The 19,849-nt window shown below is 37.4% G+C and overlaps 3 protein-coding genes across 7 annotated transcripts; 2 read left to right on the forward strand and 1 right to left on the reverse strand.

The window, feature by feature from the left end:
* The first annotated feature begins 151 nt into the window (after positions 1 to 151).
* Positions 152 to 7,435, forward strand: rhd (Rh blood group, D antigen). 2 transcript variants are annotated; one of them, XM_038292721.1, is made up of 10 exons: positions 153 to 362; positions 564 to 747; positions 1,173 to 1,323; positions 1,449 to 1,596; positions 2,306 to 2,469; positions 4,093 to 4,230; positions 4,310 to 4,437; positions 4,518 to 4,597; positions 7,062 to 7,135; positions 7,234 to 7,435. In XM_038292721.1, the coding sequence occupies exons 1-10, from the start codon at positions 212 to 214 to the stop codon at positions 7,258 to 7,260; spliced, it is 1,245 nt and encodes a 414-aa protein (XP_038148649.1). In that variant the 5' UTR covers positions 153 to 211; the 3' UTR covers positions 7,261 to 7,435. The 2 variants fall into 2 exon arrangements, with proteins under 2 accessions (XP_038148648.1, XP_038148649.1); XM_038292720.1 differs by lacking the exon at positions 7,234 to 7,435 and having other exon boundaries at positions 152 to 362; positions 7,062 to 7,171.
* Positions 7,436 to 11,822: 4,387 nt separating this feature from the next.
* mgst3b (microsomal glutathione S-transferase 3b) lies at positions 11,823 to 14,293 on the reverse strand. The gene is made up of 4 exons (XM_038292710.1): positions 14,066 to 14,293; positions 13,834 to 13,956; positions 13,638 to 13,710; positions 11,823 to 12,427 (listed from the first exon to the last, which is right to left on the reverse strand). The coding sequence occupies exons 1-4, from the start codon at positions 14,189 to 14,191 to the stop codon at positions 12,327 to 12,329; spliced, it is 423 nt and encodes a 140-aa protein (XP_038148638.1). The 5' UTR covers positions 14,192 to 14,293; the 3' UTR covers positions 11,823 to 12,326.
* A 2,001-nt stretch (positions 14,294 to 16,294) lies between these two features.
* rsrp1 (arginine/serine-rich protein 1) lies at positions 16,295 to 19,232 on the forward strand. 4 transcript variants are annotated; one of them, XR_005281463.1, is made up of 5 exons: positions 16,295 to 16,524; positions 16,892 to 17,586; positions 17,668 to 17,843; positions 18,146 to 18,210; positions 18,373 to 18,546. XR_005281463.1 is itself a non-coding variant. In XM_038292723.1 (5 exons), exons 2-5 carry the CDS (start codon positions 16,914 to 16,916, stop codon positions 19,046 to 19,048), a joined length of 1,056 nt encoding a protein of 351 aa, XP_038148651.1. In that variant the 5' UTR covers positions 16,297 to 16,524; positions 16,892 to 16,913; the 3' UTR covers positions 19,049 to 19,232. The 4 variants fall into 4 exon arrangements, 2 of the variants coding, with proteins under 2 accessions (XP_038148652.1, XP_038148651.1); XM_038292723.1 differs by lacking the exons at positions 18,146 to 18,210; positions 18,373 to 18,546 and adding exons at positions 18,758 to 18,820; positions 18,905 to 19,232 and having other exon boundaries at positions 16,297 to 16,524; XR_005281462.1 differs by having other exon boundaries at positions 17,668 to 18,210.
* The last annotated feature ends 617 nt before the right edge of the window (positions 19,233 to 19,849 follow it).

Genomic DNA, 19,849 nt, shown 5'->3' on the forward strand with positions numbered 1-19,849 from the left:
ACATTTTTGGTCATAATACATAAACATAACCTTTTTTTTAAATTATTATTTGATTATACATGGAAGAGTTGGATTCTTTTATTATCACTTTTTAAAATATACAGACATGTGTTCCTGTCCATCAGCTGATAAAGAGCTGAGTGGGTTGCGCCCAGTTTCAAACCGTCTTGGCAAACATCTATGTGTCAAAAGCAGAAAAAACACTGACCAAATGGCTCCTAAATACGCTCCAAGCCTTCGCTCCCGCTTGGCTCCTATACTTCTTATTCTGCAAACTGGATTCTTTATCATAGCTGCACTTTGCTTTGAGTACAAACAGTTCATCAGACTTGACAGGGAGGCCTTCATCGACTTTTACCCAGGTAAGGTTTAACATTTATTGCAAGCAACATGATATTCAGTTTTGCCATAACAGTGATTAAAAACTGTTAATTATTTTGATATGCGTCAATTATCAATTATTTACAATTTATTAACAGGTCATGCTGATATACTGCTGTTAATTATAGTGGATTCACTGGACTTTATTTGTGACTGAGGGCTTCTGCTGTTTTTTTTTTCAGAGTTCCAGGATGTGAATGTGATGCTGATTCTTGGTTTTGGCTTCCTGTTTACCTTCCCAGTGCGGTATGGCTTCAGTGGCTATGGGTTCAACCTCCTTGTTGCCGTCATTGCCACCCAGTGGGCACTCATACTGAATGGCATTAATTCCTGGTATAACACCAAAATCAGAATTGATTTAAAAAGGTACAGTTATCAAAACAATCAAATGCACTTGTGCACGTGAAAGAACAGTAAAAGTGTTGATTTATTACAGTTATTTGCCTCAAGAATAGAGAAAAAATACTACTGATTCATTTCAAAAGCTTTTTTTCCTGTTCATTTTGAGGATCAGAGCTTACAGCACATAAAAACCCTCAAAGTTTATTTCTTAGAAAATTGAAATATTATTATAATATATATTAATACACAGAAAAGTCGAGAGGAAAAATCTATTATCTATTTTCTGAAAAAGAAATAAAAATATCCAGGAGATTAATTACATATTTTGCAGTATATCAAAAGAAATAAACTGAAAAAAACTTTTTAATGATGTTCTAATTTCCAAACATGCATGTATAGTAAGAATTGCATTCTAAATTTTTTTTTTTGGCAAATATTTTTTCATACAGCATTATAAATGCAGAGTTGTGTGCCATGTCTGCTCTCATATCAATTGGAGCTGTATTGGGGAAGACAAACCAAGTCCAGCTCATCCTGATTGCTCTGTTGGAAGTGACTGGATTTATCTTAAACCAATGGCTCCTCCTTACGCTCCTGAAAGTAAGACTTGTCCAAGCATTTTCAGTTTTAGTCAATGCAAAGCTTCAAAATAATGCCCCAAAAGTCAAATTTTCACTGCAGCTCCACAAAGTAGTAATAATAAAGTGGTTATTTATTGTGTCTAGGTCCGGCCCCTGAACAGCATCATGTTGCTTTTTGTGTTTGGTTCCCTCTTTGGGCTCATGCTGACATGGATCCTGCACAGAAAAACCCAGGAGAAAAGATTTGAGAAGGAGAAATTTGACAACAAGTCTGGGTTGTTCTCAATGCTGGGTAAGAGACTACATTTTTTGATGTCATGTTAAGCTGTGCTGAACTTAGACATGGGCTGTTTTGAGGTATTTGAAGTATGACAACCTTGAGTAAAAAATAGTTTCACACAATCAACTCAAACATGATAAAAACCCAAATATAGAAAACAATTAAATTGAATTTTATAGAATTTTACAATTTTACTACAAAATAGTTTCATATACTTATGATTATTAACAGAAAGTTATAATAGTTGAATCCAAAGAAGTGTTCATGTCTATTGGTATCCATAGATAGTCATTGAATTTAACCCTTTATAGGGCACTCAGTGAAATACTTATAAAATCCAAATTTCAACCCAATAGTGTTATTGGAATCCAGAACAAGACCTTATTTATATAGTTTGGTGGCAAAAATTCATGTCAATGTAATAACAAGAAACGCCAACTTGCCCGAATATATTAAGAAAAATAACAAATGTGCTTCTATATACTTCGGGTAGGCTTATTACATTTTTTACTTTTCAATTAATTTACTTTTTTTTCCAAAATTAATTTATAGTAGGCAATATATCATTCAATTCCTCATCTAACTGGTCAAATGCCAAAATAAGGGGGGGGCGGGGGGACTCCATTTGTAAGGGATCAAAAATGCTAACTTGCCGTTTAAAGGTTTAACTTCACACCCAGCTTCATCATGCTCTCTAAAGAGAACCCCTGTGCCTTTCTAGGCACTCTGTTTCTCTGGATGTTTTGGCCCAGTTTTAATTCCATCCTGGTGGATGAAAACCATAAACTGCGAGCTGTGTGCAACACCTACCTGGCCTTGGCTGTCAGTGCTGTGACAGCAGCTGCTCTGGCTGTGCTCTCCAGTCCCAGAGGAAAACTCAACCCGGTATGATCTGACCCTCTGCGTGTTTTCTATTATTTTACAGCTTTATGTATAGTTTCAGGATTCAGGTCCTGTTTATTCATAGACCCAGGCTCGGACTGGTAATCTGGGCCGGTCCTAATTTCAGCGTGTGAGGGCCGGCCCTCCTTAAATCATACCAGCCCCCAACACTTACTCTTTGGCCAAAGCACCTACCTGTGATAGTAAATAACTCAAGAAGTTCAAGAAGTAATCCAACGTTAACTGCCTAAATGATGCATGCAGTATATATAGCCCTTCCTTGTCATGTACATCCTTGTGACGGTTGGGATATGGTGTCATTTTCTATTTCTTCAATTTGTAAAATCCTTGCAACAAACTAAATTGTAATAAAAAACTAAAATGCTTTCTTTAAATCAAACTGCGATGTTCCTCTTGCATTTGGCAAATTTATGTCAGAATATATTTGCAAAAATATATTGCGTTGCATGATGGGATTTTGCATCTAAAGGCTAACATTTCCCGTTGTCACTACCCGATCCGTCCCCGAAGCACGATACATTCTGCGCATGCGCAAAAATGATAAAATAAATTATGTAATTATGGTAATAAAACTGCTTATTTCTATCCTTAACTCACTAAAGAATTCAAGTACACATCTGTAAAAAAAAATGTTTTATGACTTTTGCGAGACAATGTTTATGCTTTTTACATTTTCTTCATTAAACTGCTTCTCTGACGTGATCATCAGATGTGTTCAGAACAGACCAGCAAAATATGATTAAACTATGTTTATCTGCATTTTAGTTGTTTCTTTCTTTAGATGACACACTATATAGTATAAGGTTAAAAAGAAACGAAAACATAAAACTCAAAAAGATTAGATTTATGTTTAAATCCAAAGCCGAAAAAGTAAGCCCCCGGAAGTAGCGTAGGATCTCATTTTCCGGTGCAGATCGGGAAGAGACGAGAGATAAAACAGAAAAGATTTTAAGGCATCTTTTTTGTCAGGGAATACATTTTTATCCTTTAACACATTATATTTTAGTATGTTTACTATTTTTGGGGAGGGAACATGTCATTTAGGTATTTTTAACAAAATAAAATCAAGGACGACCCGCATGTATATCAGGATGCGCAAATGAGCTGATGGCGCATGCGCAGAACGGATCGTGCTTCTGGGACGGATCGGTATAGCGACACCCGTCTTAAGTGTATTGTTGCCAGGTTGGTATGTTTCCCAATCTGGCAGTTTAGGATGGCCATCTATAAGTAAAAAAAATTTTCTTTAGATTTATGGCCCAAGAGATCAATAGACTTTGGTTCAAATTGATTTCGTATATCCAGGCGGCTTACAATCTTTTTTGGGCTGGAAAACGTGAGTCAGTGACGGCGCTGTATGTGTAAGTGGGTGTCTGGCTGGCTTTGTGAAAGTGTTACGCAGCAGCAGTCACTGTCATGTCCGTGTTAATAACCAAAGGCAGTAAAACTGCATTATAGAAGTCTTGTTAATGGTTGGGGGTCTATAAGCGGGCCGATGTAGATGGAAAAATGCCAGAGGTGAGAATCATTCCCAGTCCGAGCCTCCATAGACTTTAGGGAGAACTGAAATGTCAGCAATCATTTCTCATAATTTTCCATCCCCAGATCCAAATGCAGTCAAGTATTCTTTCTGGTGGTGTTACTGTGAGTGTTTCCATGTCGGTAGTTGAACATCCGTGGGAAGCCATGGCACTCGGATTCACTGCTGCTGTGATATCAGCTGTAGGGTTCAGATATCTGAAGGTCTTTATCTACTAAATCACATTAACTCAATGCTTTCCTAAAATCTACACTTTAAACCTTGAGTCAATTCTGATTTCAGAGCCTAATGCTGATTGCTTATGAGTGCCATGACACCTGTGCTGTCCTGAGCACCTATGGACTCCCTGGTCTGTTGGGGTGGCTCGTACAGCTTATCCTGCAGATAAAGAACTCTGATGATCACACGGTGTAAGAATGCAGCCAAATTGTGAAATGCTTTATAAGAATAAGGTGCAGAGCCATAAAATAATGGTTTTGTTTTGCTTTAGGGTGCTCCGTTTCGTTGTGTTTCACATGTGCGCCCTCTTTATCACCATCTCTGTAAGCTTGTTGACGGGAATCCTAACAGGTATGTTTGTTCTTAAATATCTAAGTGTGTATTTTGGGTTGATTTTGATTATATGATTTACAGCAAATAAACAGACAAGATTTTTGCAAGTTTTTGCATTTCTTAGCAGCGTAACCTGGTGGTTAAAAAAATAAGAAACCCAAGTCTCCATCTTGTCTGTCATCCATTGTCTATGGAGTTAAGCTCAGGTTCTGCATGATAAATCCCTGTTATACCAGATTCATTAAACTGGTATGTTTAGTGATGTTGGCAGGTATAAAAAAAATCCAGCTGGAAAATGATAGAATTTCTCTAAAGTTTATCAGCAGAGGAGATGGATGCTTTTAACCCACCGGGGGAATGGCTCTCCTGACTCTTCATTTGAAAGAAAAAGAACACTAGACCAGCACCAATATATTTCCCTCTAGCTTTGATTTTGTCCTGGGATTTTGATTTCTCAGTAATTCAATTCAGTTTATTTAAATAGCACCAATTCACAACACGTCATCTCAAGGCACTTTACAATTCACCAGGTCATCCAGTCAAATTCATTCAAAGTTTTCTATCTAAGGAACCCAAGTTGATTGCATCGACTCATTGACTCAAAGGCGATCCTCACACTAAGCATGCTTGTAGTGACAGTGGAGAGGAAAAACTCCCTTTTAACAGGAAGAAACCTCCAGGAGAACCAGGCTCAGTGTAAGCGGCCATCTGCTGAGGCCGACTTGGGTTCAAGGTGACATAAGCAGAGATGCAAAAGGCAACTGCAAAAGGCGGCCACATCCAGGAAACACAGCCAGGCAGACGAGCTCTGAGCCAGCTCCCATGTCAGAGGATGAGGAGAGCACATCCAGCCAGTCACAGTCAGAGAAACAGGACTACACTGGAAACACAGGCTGATCTCCAACATCTATGAACAAAGGTGTTGATGGTCGCAGCAGTAATACATTTCTGAAATTGGTCCTGGTTGACTTAAAAGAAGTAATGTAATAGCTTAAAGCTAGGCTTACACTGTGTGATATTTTTGCCTTTTTCAGGACGATCTATTAGTCGTGCAAGAATTTTTCATTCAGGCCCACTATCAGTCTGGTCGGTCGTTGTGTAGTGCACAGGGGTTAACGAGGGGCGATCAGCATCTTACGACCACCTCCTGATAGGAATCGTAAGGTGAGGAGGAAATAAAACATGTTCGAAGTTCAATCGGCCGTCGTGGGCAAATCGCTCATTGGGCGTGCAGAAACGAGGATTCTTCTTCTTCTCTCTAGTGAGCTTCATATTCCTCTTCTACTTGTTTGGCCTCCAGATTGACGAGTCCGAGTAGCGCCATTTTACTGTGGAGCTGAGTCCGACAGGGTTTTTAGATGTACGGTGTGAGCAGGTAGATCACATCAGAGCGCCGGGTTGCACAGACTAAGAACATACATCACGAGCTGTGAACTTTTAAACCCTGCGGTTTCGTCGTACAGTGTGAGCTGTAGCTGAACGCAACAAGTGAAAAAATCGTACAGTGTACGCCCGGCTTAAGCCCAGATTATAAATATACTGATGTTGCCGCTCCAGGAGTACAGACTCCAACCAGAGCCCAAGACTAGAGACTCCAAAAAACCCTCATAATCTTTTAAAGCCGGGCATACACTGTATGATATTTACAACCGTTGCATGCAGTTACAGCTCATACTGTACGAATAAACAACAAGGTTTAAAAGTTCACAGCTCACAATGTATGTTCTCGCACTGTGCGAACCGATAGTCTGATGGGATCTACCTGCTCACACTCTACATCTAAAAACATATCGGACTCTGCAGTGAGATGGAGCTACTCGGACTCGTCAATCTGGAAGTCGAACGAGTAGAAGAGGAATATGAAGCTCACTAGAGGGAAATGTGCTGCCTTGGCAATCTGTGCAATTTTGTGCTGAAAGCCCTAAAAAGAAAAGGCGACTACGTATTTGGACAAAGACATGGCTGAGCAAACGTGGCTACTATGGTCTGTCAATTTTACAGAAATAACGCCATTTCACTCGCAGCCCCACAATGCTTCTGTGTTTTCGTCTGAGACAAAGAAGAAGAATCCTTGTTTGCTCACTGAGTGATTTGCCCTCGACGGCCGACTGAATTTCTAACATGTTTAAATTTTTTTCCTGACCTCAAGATTCCCGATTGTTTAGAAACGCCGGTTTGAGGCTTCCTTTCTGTGAACAGCGGCAATGACTGTCAGCCTCGGTGTCTTTCACAAAATATTTCTGTTTAAGAAGATCTGTTGATTTTAAGAGATACCAAATTCTTGCTTTTTATCATCCCTAAGCTTTAGCCAGTCGTCTTCAGGAAAACAACAATTGTTTTAACAATAGTTTGAATTGATGTAAATCTGTTATTTAGACTTAAAAATTTAGATAAAATGCATGTACGCTATGATAAATGTACTTAAAGCAAAGATTTGGGTATTTTAAAGATGCCATTGACCAATATTCATTCTCTTTTCAAGCATTTCTTCTGAAGTGGAAATTTTGGAGAACACCACAAAACAACAAATGCTTTGATGATCAGGCTTTCTGGGAGGTATCATCTAATACGTCTAAGCCAAAAAAAAAGTAACAAAAAAAATGTCAACGTCTTCGTTAGTATTAATATTTTTTGAATATTTTGTGTTTTTGCAGTTTCCAAACCTTGTGGTACGAAAGTAAGAAGACGAAGAGACAAGTCGATCAGATCTGATCCTGAAAGTACATCCATCTTTGCAACCCAATAAAACTTTATAATGTTGTTTTTTTTAAATTTCTGTAAAAATAAGATGTTTTTGTGTTAAAGAAATAAAAATAAAGGCTGAATGATAAGGAGATAACAATCCAACTCATTTATTATGCAGCTTGTTAAATGATGTAAAGAAACAGACACAATGTGAAGAGAACGAAACTGCTTTACTGTTATAACCCTATTATAACTTTTTACTTATGTCTGACCTGCAATGTGAAATAAGCTAATTTAGTATTTAATTCAACTTAGTCAAGAGCAGATGAACTGTTAAAGCTGGAGAAAAATAAATCCAAAAAACACAAAAGTTTAGATTCAATAAATAAATAAAATATCTCTCTATATAATTCCACTATAATGTTTTCAAAATGTCAAGGATGTTTTATAAAGAAGTGAGTCGTTCCAAGGAGATGTTGCAGCAAAGCTCCTCTATTTAGATTTGGGTCTAAACACAACATAAAAACCACAATAAGAACATTGATACAATCCGGCTGCAAAAACCTGAAAGTGTTTAAACTTTACAGACGTCTGCAGAGATTTGTATTCAATTAAATTACCTAAAATACAGTAAAAACATAGATATTACATTCTAATTTAAAAAGATAAAAAGGTTAATATTGAAATTCATTTGAGTTAAATATTGTTGTCTCATATAATTTAGAAGTGGAGAGTTTAACCGTAGTTAGAAGGACATGGATCAGTCGTTCACTACCAGAGATCTTCTGTGCACCCAGATTCGAAGACCAAACCTCTGAATTAGAAAAGATAAAAAGTTTCAAGTTTCTTTTTGCTAAATTAATACATTTTGTGGGAAAAATGGCAACACCAGGATATACAGATGGCTTTTCTGCAAAAAAACACAATAATAGCAAGATGATCTGCTGCATTAGAGTGCTTATACTTTGTTAATTTTTCTGAGACCTGAACTGCCTAATGAACGCTACATTGCAATAGGGATAAATGGCACTTATGAGGCACAACCACTGATCTCTATTTATTCACTGGATTCCTGATTGCCCGAAAAAAGTAAAGCCACCATCCGGCATGCTGGTACCCCCCGACTCCCACCGAGACACGAAGAAAAAATGACAACTTGTGTAGCATTTGGCTGCAAAAACAAGAAGTTTAACGGCTGTGTGTATCGTTTAAATCGGTCAAATCTTTCAGTTGCTTCATTTTTTATCAATATATGCATACATATATGTGTGTAAGATGTAATTACCATAGCAATGTAATAAATACATGTGTATTACTTGCACATCTGTATCATTATACTCCATTAACACATTCGTTTTGTTGTGAGTGATTTGTATAATATGTTATATTACATGATATATAGACTTCATTGACTTCATAATGACTATGCAATTGGAATGTGCCTATTTTTTTTTATTATAAGTTAAAGTAATCTACTGATGCTATGAAACAGCAAGTGTGTGACAAAGTGATGAATTTATCTTTATTTTAAAAATCTTTAAGTCCCCCTGAAAATGAGAACATCATTGTTGTTTGATGCTGTAGTGCACATATTGTTTACATTGCGACTGGTCTAACTAGGGAGTACCAATATGGCGGCCGGTGGCTTCACTTCAACCCCATATAACCAATGGGAAATCAGCAATCCAGTGAATAAATAGTGATCAGTGGGCACTACCAAGAGAATCCGCATGGAGGCAATGATGATGCTGAAATCCAGCATGAAGCCAATAAAGAGCCAAACTCCAGCGCCTGCAGAGAGAGATAAGGAAGGGCGGGTTACTGTGTGTAACACAGCACAGCACTTTATCTTTGATCTTTAACAGTGAAGCTTAGGCACAGAAAGGGGATTGGCTTAGAAATACTGATTGTTAATCAGAACTAATCTTTTTTTTCATGAGTGGAGCAATTCTAAAACAATCAAATGAAATCAACATATAAATACATTCACCGTAAACAGACATTCAACCAGATATTTAAACAGATGGTCCTCAGCAAACACAGGGAAGACTTAAGAAGTAGTATTGTAGCAACAACTGGGAAAGTCTTTTGGAGTTAATATTTTGCTTAAAGTTTATGTCCCCTCACATTTGCACTAAAGCTGGGTGACAAGAAGACCATGAAATACATCTGAACTGCAGGGAAAATAAAAGAACAGGAAGCTTTTTTGAGAATCCATCTAAATACATACATAACTGTCTGTCCATCCATCGCGGGAGCTGTCTCCCCTCACTTAGAGAATTAGAAACTGCATTTAATCTAAACAAGCTGAGCAGGAAAATGTAGAGTTCAAACAATAAAGTAACTGTCTGGTAGATGTGCTGCATTCACTTGCCTTAGGTTTAGAAAATGGAATTAAGGTGTCAAGAGTTACCAACCCAATAAAGTTACAACCATTGCTGCAGTTTGCATTAAACAAGGGTTGCATATTCAACAATTGGCTCCTAAGGAGAAAGACTGCAAGATGAAGCTACCACTCATCCATGACAACGGGGGGCTAGAAGTACCTGATAATTCAACAATTATGACAATATAATTGCTGTGACAGATCACTTTCTTTCTGGAGAAGCATTTAAAAAAATTAACTTACATAAGAACTGCTTCTGTGGCTGTGACTTCACAGTTTATTTGAAACTGTCCCTCATGAGGATATTTCATAGCAGCGTCGATGGTGATTCACAATACTGAGCGAAAACTACAAAAACAACATGCTTGATGATAATAACTCTAAAAGAGACTCTTTATGAAAAGAGGCTAAAACGAGGAATTAATAAATCTTCCTCCACGTTATCAATTTACACTTAAATTGGTTTTTATTCCATTAAAACTACACACAGAAATATTTCAACAAACTTTGACGATTTATATAGATTTATTACGTATCAAATTCCCATTTACTTTTACTATTTTTTAAACACATAGCTTTTAAATAACCCTTACATTACCTATATTCATTTAAAGCTTATTTATTTCAAATAATCAATCAATAATAATTGAATAATCATCAGGTTTAGTATCAATTAAACATATGTACCTAAAAACAATGCTAATGAGTATATTTATTTCAAATACATAAAGTTTATTGTTTTGAATTGCATGAAAGTAATATAATGTGTTTATGGTTCACCCATTCTACTATTGGATCAGGTCGGTATCAGCCAATAAGCTCCGCCTAGGTATTGCTATTGGATCGGAAAAACTGGATCGCTGCATCTCTACTACTAACAGTGGGTTTTAAAAAGAAAAAAATAATATTTTCAGAGGATAACCTATCAGTTTTTTTGTTATTGTTTGCATTTTTAATGAAAACATTCAAAAATGCTGCAGAAGCACAGTGCTGCAGTTTGTTCATTATGTTACCTTCAGGTGTCATACGGAAAGTTAGACTTTTCTAAAAGTAAAGACGTTCAATTGTACAGTAGGAGTGTTTTGTTTGTTTCTTTTGCAACTTTTCTAACTCTGTTTAATCCAACTTTTCCAGAATGTTTAAGTTTCACATACAAAAGATGAAATGAACAAACAAATTTTACATAAAGATTGGTTTTCACTTTCAAAATGTTTCATGTATGCAAACAATGTAAAAAAAAAAGAGTAAAAGAAACTGGAAATGAAACTGAGAGGCTATTTAACTTATAGGTGTGAAATTCAATATAATCCAATTGTGCAAATAGATAATTGCGTTTGCACCTGTGTGTTCTCATAGAGCAGTGGTTTTCAACAGGGGGTCTGCGACCCCTAGGGGGTCCATGGAGGTAATCATATATAAAATTGTAGATTATATATACAAATATATATAATTAATTATATATACCATATACATAATTAGGGGGTCCCTGCTCTATCTTGCCATCAGTTTGGGGGTCCTTAGCCTCTTCTTTCAACCTTTGCCAACGAACAAACTCCTTTCCAAGGTCGACTCGTTTTTCCTTGCATACGATCCCTTACACGTTTTCTCCTTTTTGCCTCAGAAGGTTTAAACTTTTTCCTTTCCTCAGCCATGACCAGTAGTCGACAGGTGGAAAAACAGTAGAGCAAAAGCCTTAGCCCCATGACTATATCAGAGCCTGTGGCCATAAAGCGATACATTCTTCTAGGTCACATGACGTGGCCACCGACATCCCCCAACTTAACTTACATAGTCTATATTTCAAGAGGGGAGCCCAGCCCTAGCATTAATAGTGACAATCACTGTATATTGGCCTGAGTGATCATTAAAATAACTCATATCTGTCAACTCTTTAGGTCACAAAGTTCATTTAATCTAAGGCACCTACAACCCCCCCCCCAAAAACGTTGTTTTGTAACATTACTGTATTAACATTCACTTACTTTATTAACTAAGTTAGAGGTCATTACTTTAGTAAGTAAAATGGAAAAGTATAAAAACATAAGGAGCTTTGTCCCCTTTAGAACAGAGGCTTAAATAGGTTCATCTAAAGTTAGTTAATATTTACCGCAATTTAAACCTGCCATGTAAAAGAACATTAGAAAATGTGAATAATGAAGCAGATCAGAAAAGTTTTTATTCTCTATGATTGTAATTTTATTAATTAAATGGTACATCAATTGAAATACAATGATTTTACTGAAAAACAATGACAAAAGAAAAAAATTATTTTCATGTTTTAATATTAGCACTCGAGGCAACAGAACATATACTGGTTAAAAATTGTGCTATGCCCTCACTAATGGATTTTCAGGGAAATCATGTGGAAGTCACATGGAGCCTCCTACCCTCCACTGCTTGGCCCATTCATCACATCAGTACTCTGAAAAAATTCACTTCTATCATCATCATCTTCATCATCATCATCATCTATTTCTTTGACAAAATTTGGTTACATTTAAAAAAAAATAAAAACACATATGAACTGTGATTTCTAAATAGTGGTCTACAAAAAATATAGAAAGTAGTTGTTAAGTACAGAGACTTTATTTTTCAAGCACATCAAAAAATTGATTCGTGCCAGCAATTAGCTCATCTTCAACTAAATGGGCAAACACCGGAAAAAAATAAAGCCTCTTAGAAAAGTCCAAGCAGTTGCAAAGCAATAGATATAGACAGAAGAATGACCCCAAAGTATCCAATGTAGCCGTAGGCACCGTTCATCCTCTTGGCTGGATCTGGGAATAAAGAAAAACAAAACAAAAACATGTCAGAGCAACAATAGACGCTAAAAATTACGGCTGAGTATTAGGGCTAGGCTAGAGATATTTTTTTTCTTCTGTTTTGAGAATAAAGTCGTAAAATTACAAGAATAAAGTCGTAAAATTACGAGAATAAAGTCGCAACATTACGAGAATAAAGTCGTAATAAAGTCGTAACATTACGAGTATAAATCCGTAAAATCACAGAAAATAAAGTTGTAACATTACGAGAACAAAGCTGTAAAATTACGAGAATAAAGGCGTAACATTACGAGAACAAAGTCATAAAATTACGAGAATGAAGTCGTAACATTGCGAGAACAAAGTCGTAACATTACGAGAACAAAGTCGTAACACTAGGAGAATGAATTCATTAAATTTTTAAAATAAAGCTGTAAAATTAAGAGAATAAAGGCGTAACATTACGAGAATAAAGGCGTAACATTACAAGAATAAAGTCGCAAAATTTCGAGAATAAAGTCGTAAAATTTCGAGAATAAACTTGTAACATTACGAGAATAAAGTCGTAAAGTTACGAGAATACAGTCCTAATATTATGAGAAAAAAGTCACAACGACAATAGTCATAAAATAACGAGAATAAAGTCGTAATATTAAGAGAATAAAGTCTAAAAATTACGAGAAATAAGTTGTATTTTATGACAACTCCTTAAAGAAGCACTTTCTTTCCTAAACTGAGGAATGTTGAGCATCATGTGAAGTTATACTTTGGCTCTGGTTTGACAAATAAGGAAGTCTTTTAGTGAACCAGCATCAAATTGGGCAGTAGGTCAAAGTGGATTGAAATTGCCATTTGGTGAAGCTGGTTGGAGCTTGAAGCGTTCTTTCTGAAAAGGGTTGCAGTATCATGACTTCATTCTTGTAATATGACTTTACGACTTTTTTCTCGTAATAGAAGAGCAAAAATATCTAGTCTGGCCCTAATACTCTGTCGTAGAAAATACCCGCTGTGGGATCACAAATCTTTAATGCTCAGCCTGATTCCTTCCATAAATAACCTTTTCCCTAGAAGTTATCTCAAGTAAATAATTAAACAAAACTAGGTGAGGAGCAAAAAAAAAAAAAAAAAAAAAAAAATCAGTGGCCGAACTTTCACCTTGGTGCAGAGATATCATTTAGATTTCCCCTTACAAATAGATAATTATTATTATTATTACGGGTCTTACCTCCTGTGTAGTAGCCCCAGGCATAAGAAAACCTGCTGGTCACCCAAATGGCCCCCAGCACAGATGCAGACAGCTGGTAATAGGAAACAGCAGAGTGAAATATGCAAAGTCACAGTGACTATCTATTTTCTGCATCTGAAAAGATTTATATCAAATGTCGCAGGATCTTTGCAGGAAAATAATAAAAGATAAATACCGGATAAACAAGGGCAGCTATTGTTTGGAAAACGAGCCACTGGGGGTACACCTCCAATGTGTTCTGGTGGGCCCTCTGGATGCAGTTGAACACATTCTCCTTGTCGCTGTACATTGTGGGATACTGCCAAAGAAATATTAAATTACATTAAAATGCATTCAGACAAACTTCTCAGCGCCTGATGAAGTGATTATGAGCATTTTTAATTAGTAAAATCTCTCAATTGATGTACCTTTACGTTGTATTTCTTCCTCGCAGAGCCAACCTTAACAGCCAAATAACCGAGCATAATCCAGCTGTACAGGTAGGTTAATATTACATATCCAAAAGCTGAGGGCAGCACAGTGAGGACGTCCATCTTGGAGCAGTTTGTGACCTGATTGAAAGTTTCAGGCTGGCGGAATACGTTGGAAGGGCTGCAAAGTGGACGTTTTTATAAAGTCAGTGGAGTCAGGAAGCTGCAAAGTAAACATAGATCTATAGGTGCAGAAGCTGCCTTGGGTCGTTACGCGGTGGTTCCGCCATCTTTTGAGTGGCAATTGCTTCTTAGCAACTATTTCCCCACATGCTATATAAAAGTTGATATTACGTGTGACAGTATAAATCTACGGAAAAGGATTAGGGACACGAAAAAAAAAAGTTGACTGATTTTTAAATTTGATCCCAGTTTAATATGGGAAAAATTCAGAATTCTGAATTTAATCTCAGAATTATTATATTTAATAATTCCAGCCAATTCAGTTTAATTATATAGAGTCAATTCCCCTGTACTTTACAATTCAACCAGATCATACAATCAAATTTATTCAATTGTTATCACAATTGCTATATTCTGATACACATGGATGGTGTGCCGGTGCTGTATTTGAAGAGGAAACAAAAACAGATTACAGTAGTGGACATAGCTGTCAACGAAGCCAAAGGGAAAATATACTTAATTAAAACATCAACTCAAAAAATTTAAATGATTAAACAATCATTCTATGTCACATTTTAAATCTAAGACAAAAGCAAACAAAAAAACGTAAAAAAGAGGAAAAACTAAAATAGTTTATCTGTCATATGAAAAAAAAATATTAAAAGGGGGGCATGACAACTAATTTTTTTCTCTCTGAATTTAATTATTGCTAAAATTACATTGATCTTCACTTTTAAAAATATCATGATTTTGTATAAATATCTGTATTTGAACACCAATATAAACCTAACATAAAGATATATATAAATTCCTCTAGTGTTTTGAGGGCGGAAATGTCACAATCAGTAACACGTCTTGTTAATTTTTTCCATATATTCCAGATACATGTCCCTACATGAAAAACACAGCACAGACCTTATAGTTGTAAAGTTTACCTAATCACTAGAAACTGTTTCATAGGGTTTTTCAGTTTTAAAAAAAAATGCCTCCTACAAAATGGCGACAGTTTTGGCGTAAATCTGAAAACATTGCTGCGGCGTCTATTATTTTAAATCTATGTGTAGTCAACATGAGCAGTTATATAAAATGTCGCGAGATCCCTTGCAACGTCTGCAACAAGGGAGGGGAGCATGGACATAATGGGCGAAAGGACAACGAGATCTTTTATATTTTCTCCAATTAAAAATATAAATATCACACATATAAGTATAGGAATAACCTAACAGTGTTGTCATAAAAATCCATTATCTCTATACATAAAAAAGGCGATCGATAAAACTGAAATTCACACGAGATAATTTTATTATATATTTATTTTATTTGATTGTGCATATATAAATAGAAACTCCATTTGGTATCTTTTTCTTGAAGGTTTACAAAATGCAGAAATGCAAATTGAAGAACCACATAGAAATAGACAGGGCTTTCTGTACTGTTTAGATCTGTAATTTTCAGATGAAGAATAAAACCCTTAATCATTTTATTTTTTTTGTCACAAGACAGATGCGAGACGAGATGCATTAAAGATGTTTTTTTTTTTTATATATATATAAATCTTTCCTTAAAACGGATTATAGCAAAACCACTAACAGACTAGTAATGCATCATTTGTATTACTGTATATTGTATACGCTGGGTTATTTCAGTATTTCCTGTTATTAAATTGTAGCTACAACACCACTTTTAATGTTATTTCTTTATTTCATCAAAAATGATTTTTGCTCTTGTAGCTTATAAAAAAAACAACCTGCTCGACTATTTTTCAGATGGGCTGCTGGAACTGATTCAAAATTTTTGGACGGATCAGACGCTGAACTTTTTTTGTTATTTCACCGTAGCCTAATGGTGTTTTATGGACACGTGTCGCCCAAATTTGTTTTTATCATACTATTATGATATACATTGTTCAACACGAAGCTGTTATACATCTAGAAAATCACTTAAGTTGAACTGAAAAGACTCTTACGGATGAACCGGTTGGAAAAATCGAATCGCTTGAATACGCTCACGAATGGAAAATTCCAGAACCCTGGTATAGCTGCTGTCTGCTGCAGTTTCTCCATCATTCCAGTGACGACGGTCGGAGGCTCAACATCGAGAAAGAAGTGTTGCGCTTGTTTTCGAAATATTTGGTCTTAATCCAATATTTCATAGATATTTCGCTTTTGAAAGTACATTGTTGCTTCGTTTAAACACTTTTTGAGGTGCTTTTCTTCGTAGCTGGCATTTTTGTCGACGATTTGATAAAGAGATTTCGTAGCTAACGTAAACTGGTAAGACTACATCGACTATCCTAACCTAACATTTTTTTACGCTTTATTATTTGTAAATGAACCATATTTAAACGCACTTGATTGTTGTTTAATTTGAACGTATATCTAGCCTGAAAGTAACCAAATGTGACTTTAAACGACTTCCTCAAGCTATTAAGTCGATCTGCTAGCTTGCTATGCTAACTTCTGGAAATTTCCATGGTTCTAGTTAGGCCACTGCAGTTACGCAACGCCATTTCTATCGCTAGGGTGCAGCATTGAGTAACGTTTACGTAACTCTTTCAGTCATTTCAGTTAAGAAGGCATCTTATGTTTTTAGTTGGGAGTTAAACACTTAAAATATATCTTTTTTTCTTCCTTTTTGCAGCCTTTGGCAGAATCTCAGAACGATGGCTACACAGGTTAACTCTCACTCGGATATGGCTCAGGCTCGCCAGAGCGATGGCCTCAATGTGATCTTCGACCAGAAAAGCCCCGGATCATCTCGCTCCCGATCCCGCTCTGTCAGCAGCTCCGCCAGCAGCCGATCCACTGGTTCTGGCTACAGGGCGCGCAAAGGTCGCCGGGGTGATTACAGGTCATCATCCTCATCCTCCTCATCTTCTTCCAGGAGCAGGTCATCTTCTCGCTCCAGGTCGCGTTCCAGATCCCGCTCCCACCCTCGTTGCCACCGCCACTCCTCCCGGTGCCGGTGTGATGACCACCGCAGTTATGGCGGCGACCGATACCGCCGTTCCCCACCCAGGCGCTACAGGGCGCGCTCCCGATCCTACAGTCGATCCCCAGCCCGCCGCTATAGAGGACGCTCCCGCTCCTACAGCCGATCCCCTCCACGCCGCTACAGGGCGCACTCTCGCTCCTACACACGGTCCCCCTCAGCAGACAGATATTACCGCTATCGGCGGAGGTCCAGGTCCGGCTCCTGGTCACCGGCCCGCTGGAGCAGATACAGGAGGCCCGTGAGTCAGCTGAGATGCAGGTTTTCTCGTTCCCCTTCCAGGCCCTACAGGGGGCGCTCACGATCCAGGTCATCAGGACGCTCTGTCAGTCTAAGCGTGCATGGTGAGTAAAGCTGTTTTTATTAATTAAAAATGTGATGGGAGAAAACAGGGATTGGTTAATCAAATCGTTTTCTTTTTCCAGACAAAAGGGAACTCCTTGAAGTTGCCAAGGCCAATGCAATGAGGATGCTGGGAGTGGAGAAGCTGGACCTTCCTGAAAGTGTGAAGCCCATCCTGTCAGAGCAGCCAGAGGCCAGACGTCACTCACCGGAGCCACTCACCAGGGTGAGGCAAGGGCCCCAAAAGACTGAGGTGGAGGTGAGTGGTCTGCAAAAGTAAAGAGCTTTAAAAGGAAACGTCTCTCCAGGCTTTGTATGGTTGGGAAAGCAGTTTCCTTTCCATTACGGTACGGTACTATTGGCCTGGAAAATGTTTTATTAAGGTAACAGATTTGTTCTTAAAAGAACATTCAGTTCTTTAAATTTGCTGCTGGTCAGTTTATATTGAAGCTGACTCCTTACCTGCTCTTGATCTACTTTTTTTTTTGTAACATTTCCTTGTAAATCTTCTGACCCATGAGGGAACACACATGCTCTCTGTATTTATTCCTGTCTTCATAGATTACATGACAGTGGTCTCCTTCACTCATCGGCACCTGGGATAAAAAGGCTGTCATGTGACTTGGGTGACGACCATATTTGTTTGCGTTGACATGTTATCTGACTTGGATGTTTTAATGCTTACTTACTACATGGAATAAGAAAATATAAATCCATATTTGTCAGAGAAATCCGTTATTGTAGTTAGGTGTTAGTTCTGTGCCATTACAATGTATTTATGCTTTCAGATGAAATGGGTTATTATTATAGCAGAATCTTCCACTCGCTGAAGGAGAACAGACATGTGTCAAGAGAACTTCTCTGCATATCCTAAAGATAAGTTGGTACACAAGATGTGTGCTGAGGGGCTGGGGGAACCTGCGTCTTCATCATTGATCCATCAGTCTTCCAGTTAAAACTAATTAGTAAATGTTTATAACAGCTTCAATGTTTATCCTTCAGATGTTTTTTTTTTAGTAATGAAAGGGCTGCATGAAAGCTGCAGTTTTGAAAGTGCCATATGTATAAATTAGTGATATCCTATCCGCCTTAGACCCGAGTCCATTGACTGTAGGTTGAACTGCGATTTGTTGCTCATGATTAACTTTTCATTTTTTTCTCTGCTTGAATTAGGACGAGGCAGAGCCTGGTGTGTCCAGCCCGAGGATCGAACGGAAAATTGCTTTCAGTGTTAATGTAAGTAGGTGATTGAAAGATGTACACTTGACAGCCTAATGCCATCAAAACCGATTTTTGACGTGAGCCTTGTTCTCTTTACAGAATTCTGTGGCCAAACCAACCGTGGTGGCTCCGCCTCCTGCAAAGGTAACGCCCAGGGTCGACAGCGTTGAAAGTCGGAAGCCCTATGGCCACTGGATTCCCATCAGTTCAGGACAAAGATCCAGTCCAAGCAAACATGTTTAATAAGCCATGTGTACGGCAGAGTACATGGACACTGAATAATGTACATAGTTTGTAAATGTAATTTCGTGGTCATTTTCTTTCAGATGTTTAAAGATATAAATGGGAAGCGGTGAAGAATTCATTCAGGTGGGATTATTCCTTTTCATCTGTGTATTGTTTAAACATTCAATAAAGAACTGAATAAGAGTCCTGTCTTTTTGTTTATAATTGACAAAACAGTTTCTGAAGAAATCCTGAAGGCCCTAATAAATGCAGAATATGGTTGAAACTTCTAATAAGCAGGCTGATTAAATACTATTACAGTTCCTGCACCAACCACATGGTGTCACTGTTTAGAATTAGCTGCAGAGCTGTTAAGGTCAGTTGACATAATTAGTTTGAAAACATTAAATACAATCTGGTTCCTACTGGAAATGACAAATTATACCAAGTTATATTTTAGCTAAAGCTCCCCTAAAGGGGATAAAAACTTTAGTGTTTGGGTTTTGTGGCTGCTTGTCAACAAGGTCGGTATGACACAGGGTTTAAACAGTAATGAGTAATTAAATGCTATTAAAAATTTTAATGCCTTCAAGTGTCCATGACTCAAACACAGCTAAATAAAACTTATTTAGAGACTTAATGATTGTTAATGACCTGCAGAAACCCTGTGACAGAATCCTGGCATTAAGATGCTACTAAATCATTTCTGAAACTAAGTCAAAAGGATAATCCATCAATAATGTCTTAACTTGCACCCTGGGATTTCACATTTCATGTCTGCCCTAACTCAAGTTAGGACTGGAGTTACACAAGTCTTCA

This window comes from Cyprinodon tularosa, unplaced genomic scaffold (assembly GCF_016077235.1).
Source record: "Cyprinodon tularosa strain WSP-4 unplaced genomic scaffold, ASM1607723v1 ctg316, whole genome shotgun sequence".
NCBI classification, from domain to species: Eukaryota; Metazoa; Chordata; class Actinopteri; order Cyprinodontiformes; family Cyprinodontidae; genus Cyprinodon; species Cyprinodon tularosa.

What these genes read in the sequence shown, in the direction of transcription:
- rhd (XM_038292720.1), top strand. Translation starts at nt 212, where the DNA reads ATGGCTCCTAAATACGCTCCAAGCCTTCGCTCCCGCTTGGCTCCTATA. An exon ending in CTTCATCGACTTTTACCCAG is followed by an intron (nt 363 to 563) that starts GTAAGGTTTAAC and finishes TTTTTTTTTCAG; the next exon opens with AGTTCCAGGATGTGAATGTG. An exon ending in CCAGAGGAAAACTCAACCCG is followed by an intron (nt 2,470 to 4,092) that starts GTATGATCTGAC and finishes TTCCATCCCCAG; the next exon opens with ATCCAAATGCAGTCAAGTAT.
- mgst3b (XM_038292710.1), bottom strand. Translation starts at nt 14,191, where the DNA reads ATGGACGTCCTCACTGTGCTGCCCTCAGCTTTTGGATATGTAATATTA. An exon ending in TAGCTGCCCTTGTTTATCCG is followed by an intron (nt 13,711 to 13,833) that starts GTATTTATCTTT and finishes TCCTATTACCAG; the next exon opens with CTGTCTGCATCTGTGCTGGG. An exon ending in CTGGGGCTACTACACAGGAG is followed by an intron (nt 12,428 to 13,637) that starts GTAAGACCCGTA and finishes CTTTATTCCCAG; the next exon opens with ATCCAGCCAAGAGGATGAAC.
- rsrp1 (XM_038292723.1), top strand. Translation starts at nt 16,914, where the DNA reads ATGGCTACACAGGTTAACTCTCACTCGGATATGGCTCAGGCTCGCCAG. An exon ending in TGTCAGTCTAAGCGTGCATG is followed by an intron (nt 17,587 to 17,667) that starts GTGAGTAAAGCT and finishes TTCTTTTTCCAG; the next exon opens with ACAAAAGGGAACTCCTTGAA. An exon ending in CCCAAAAGACTGAGGTGGAG is followed by an intron (nt 17,844 to 18,757) that starts GTGAGTGGTCTG and finishes TGCTTGAATTAG; the next exon opens with GACGAGGCAGAGCCTGGTGT.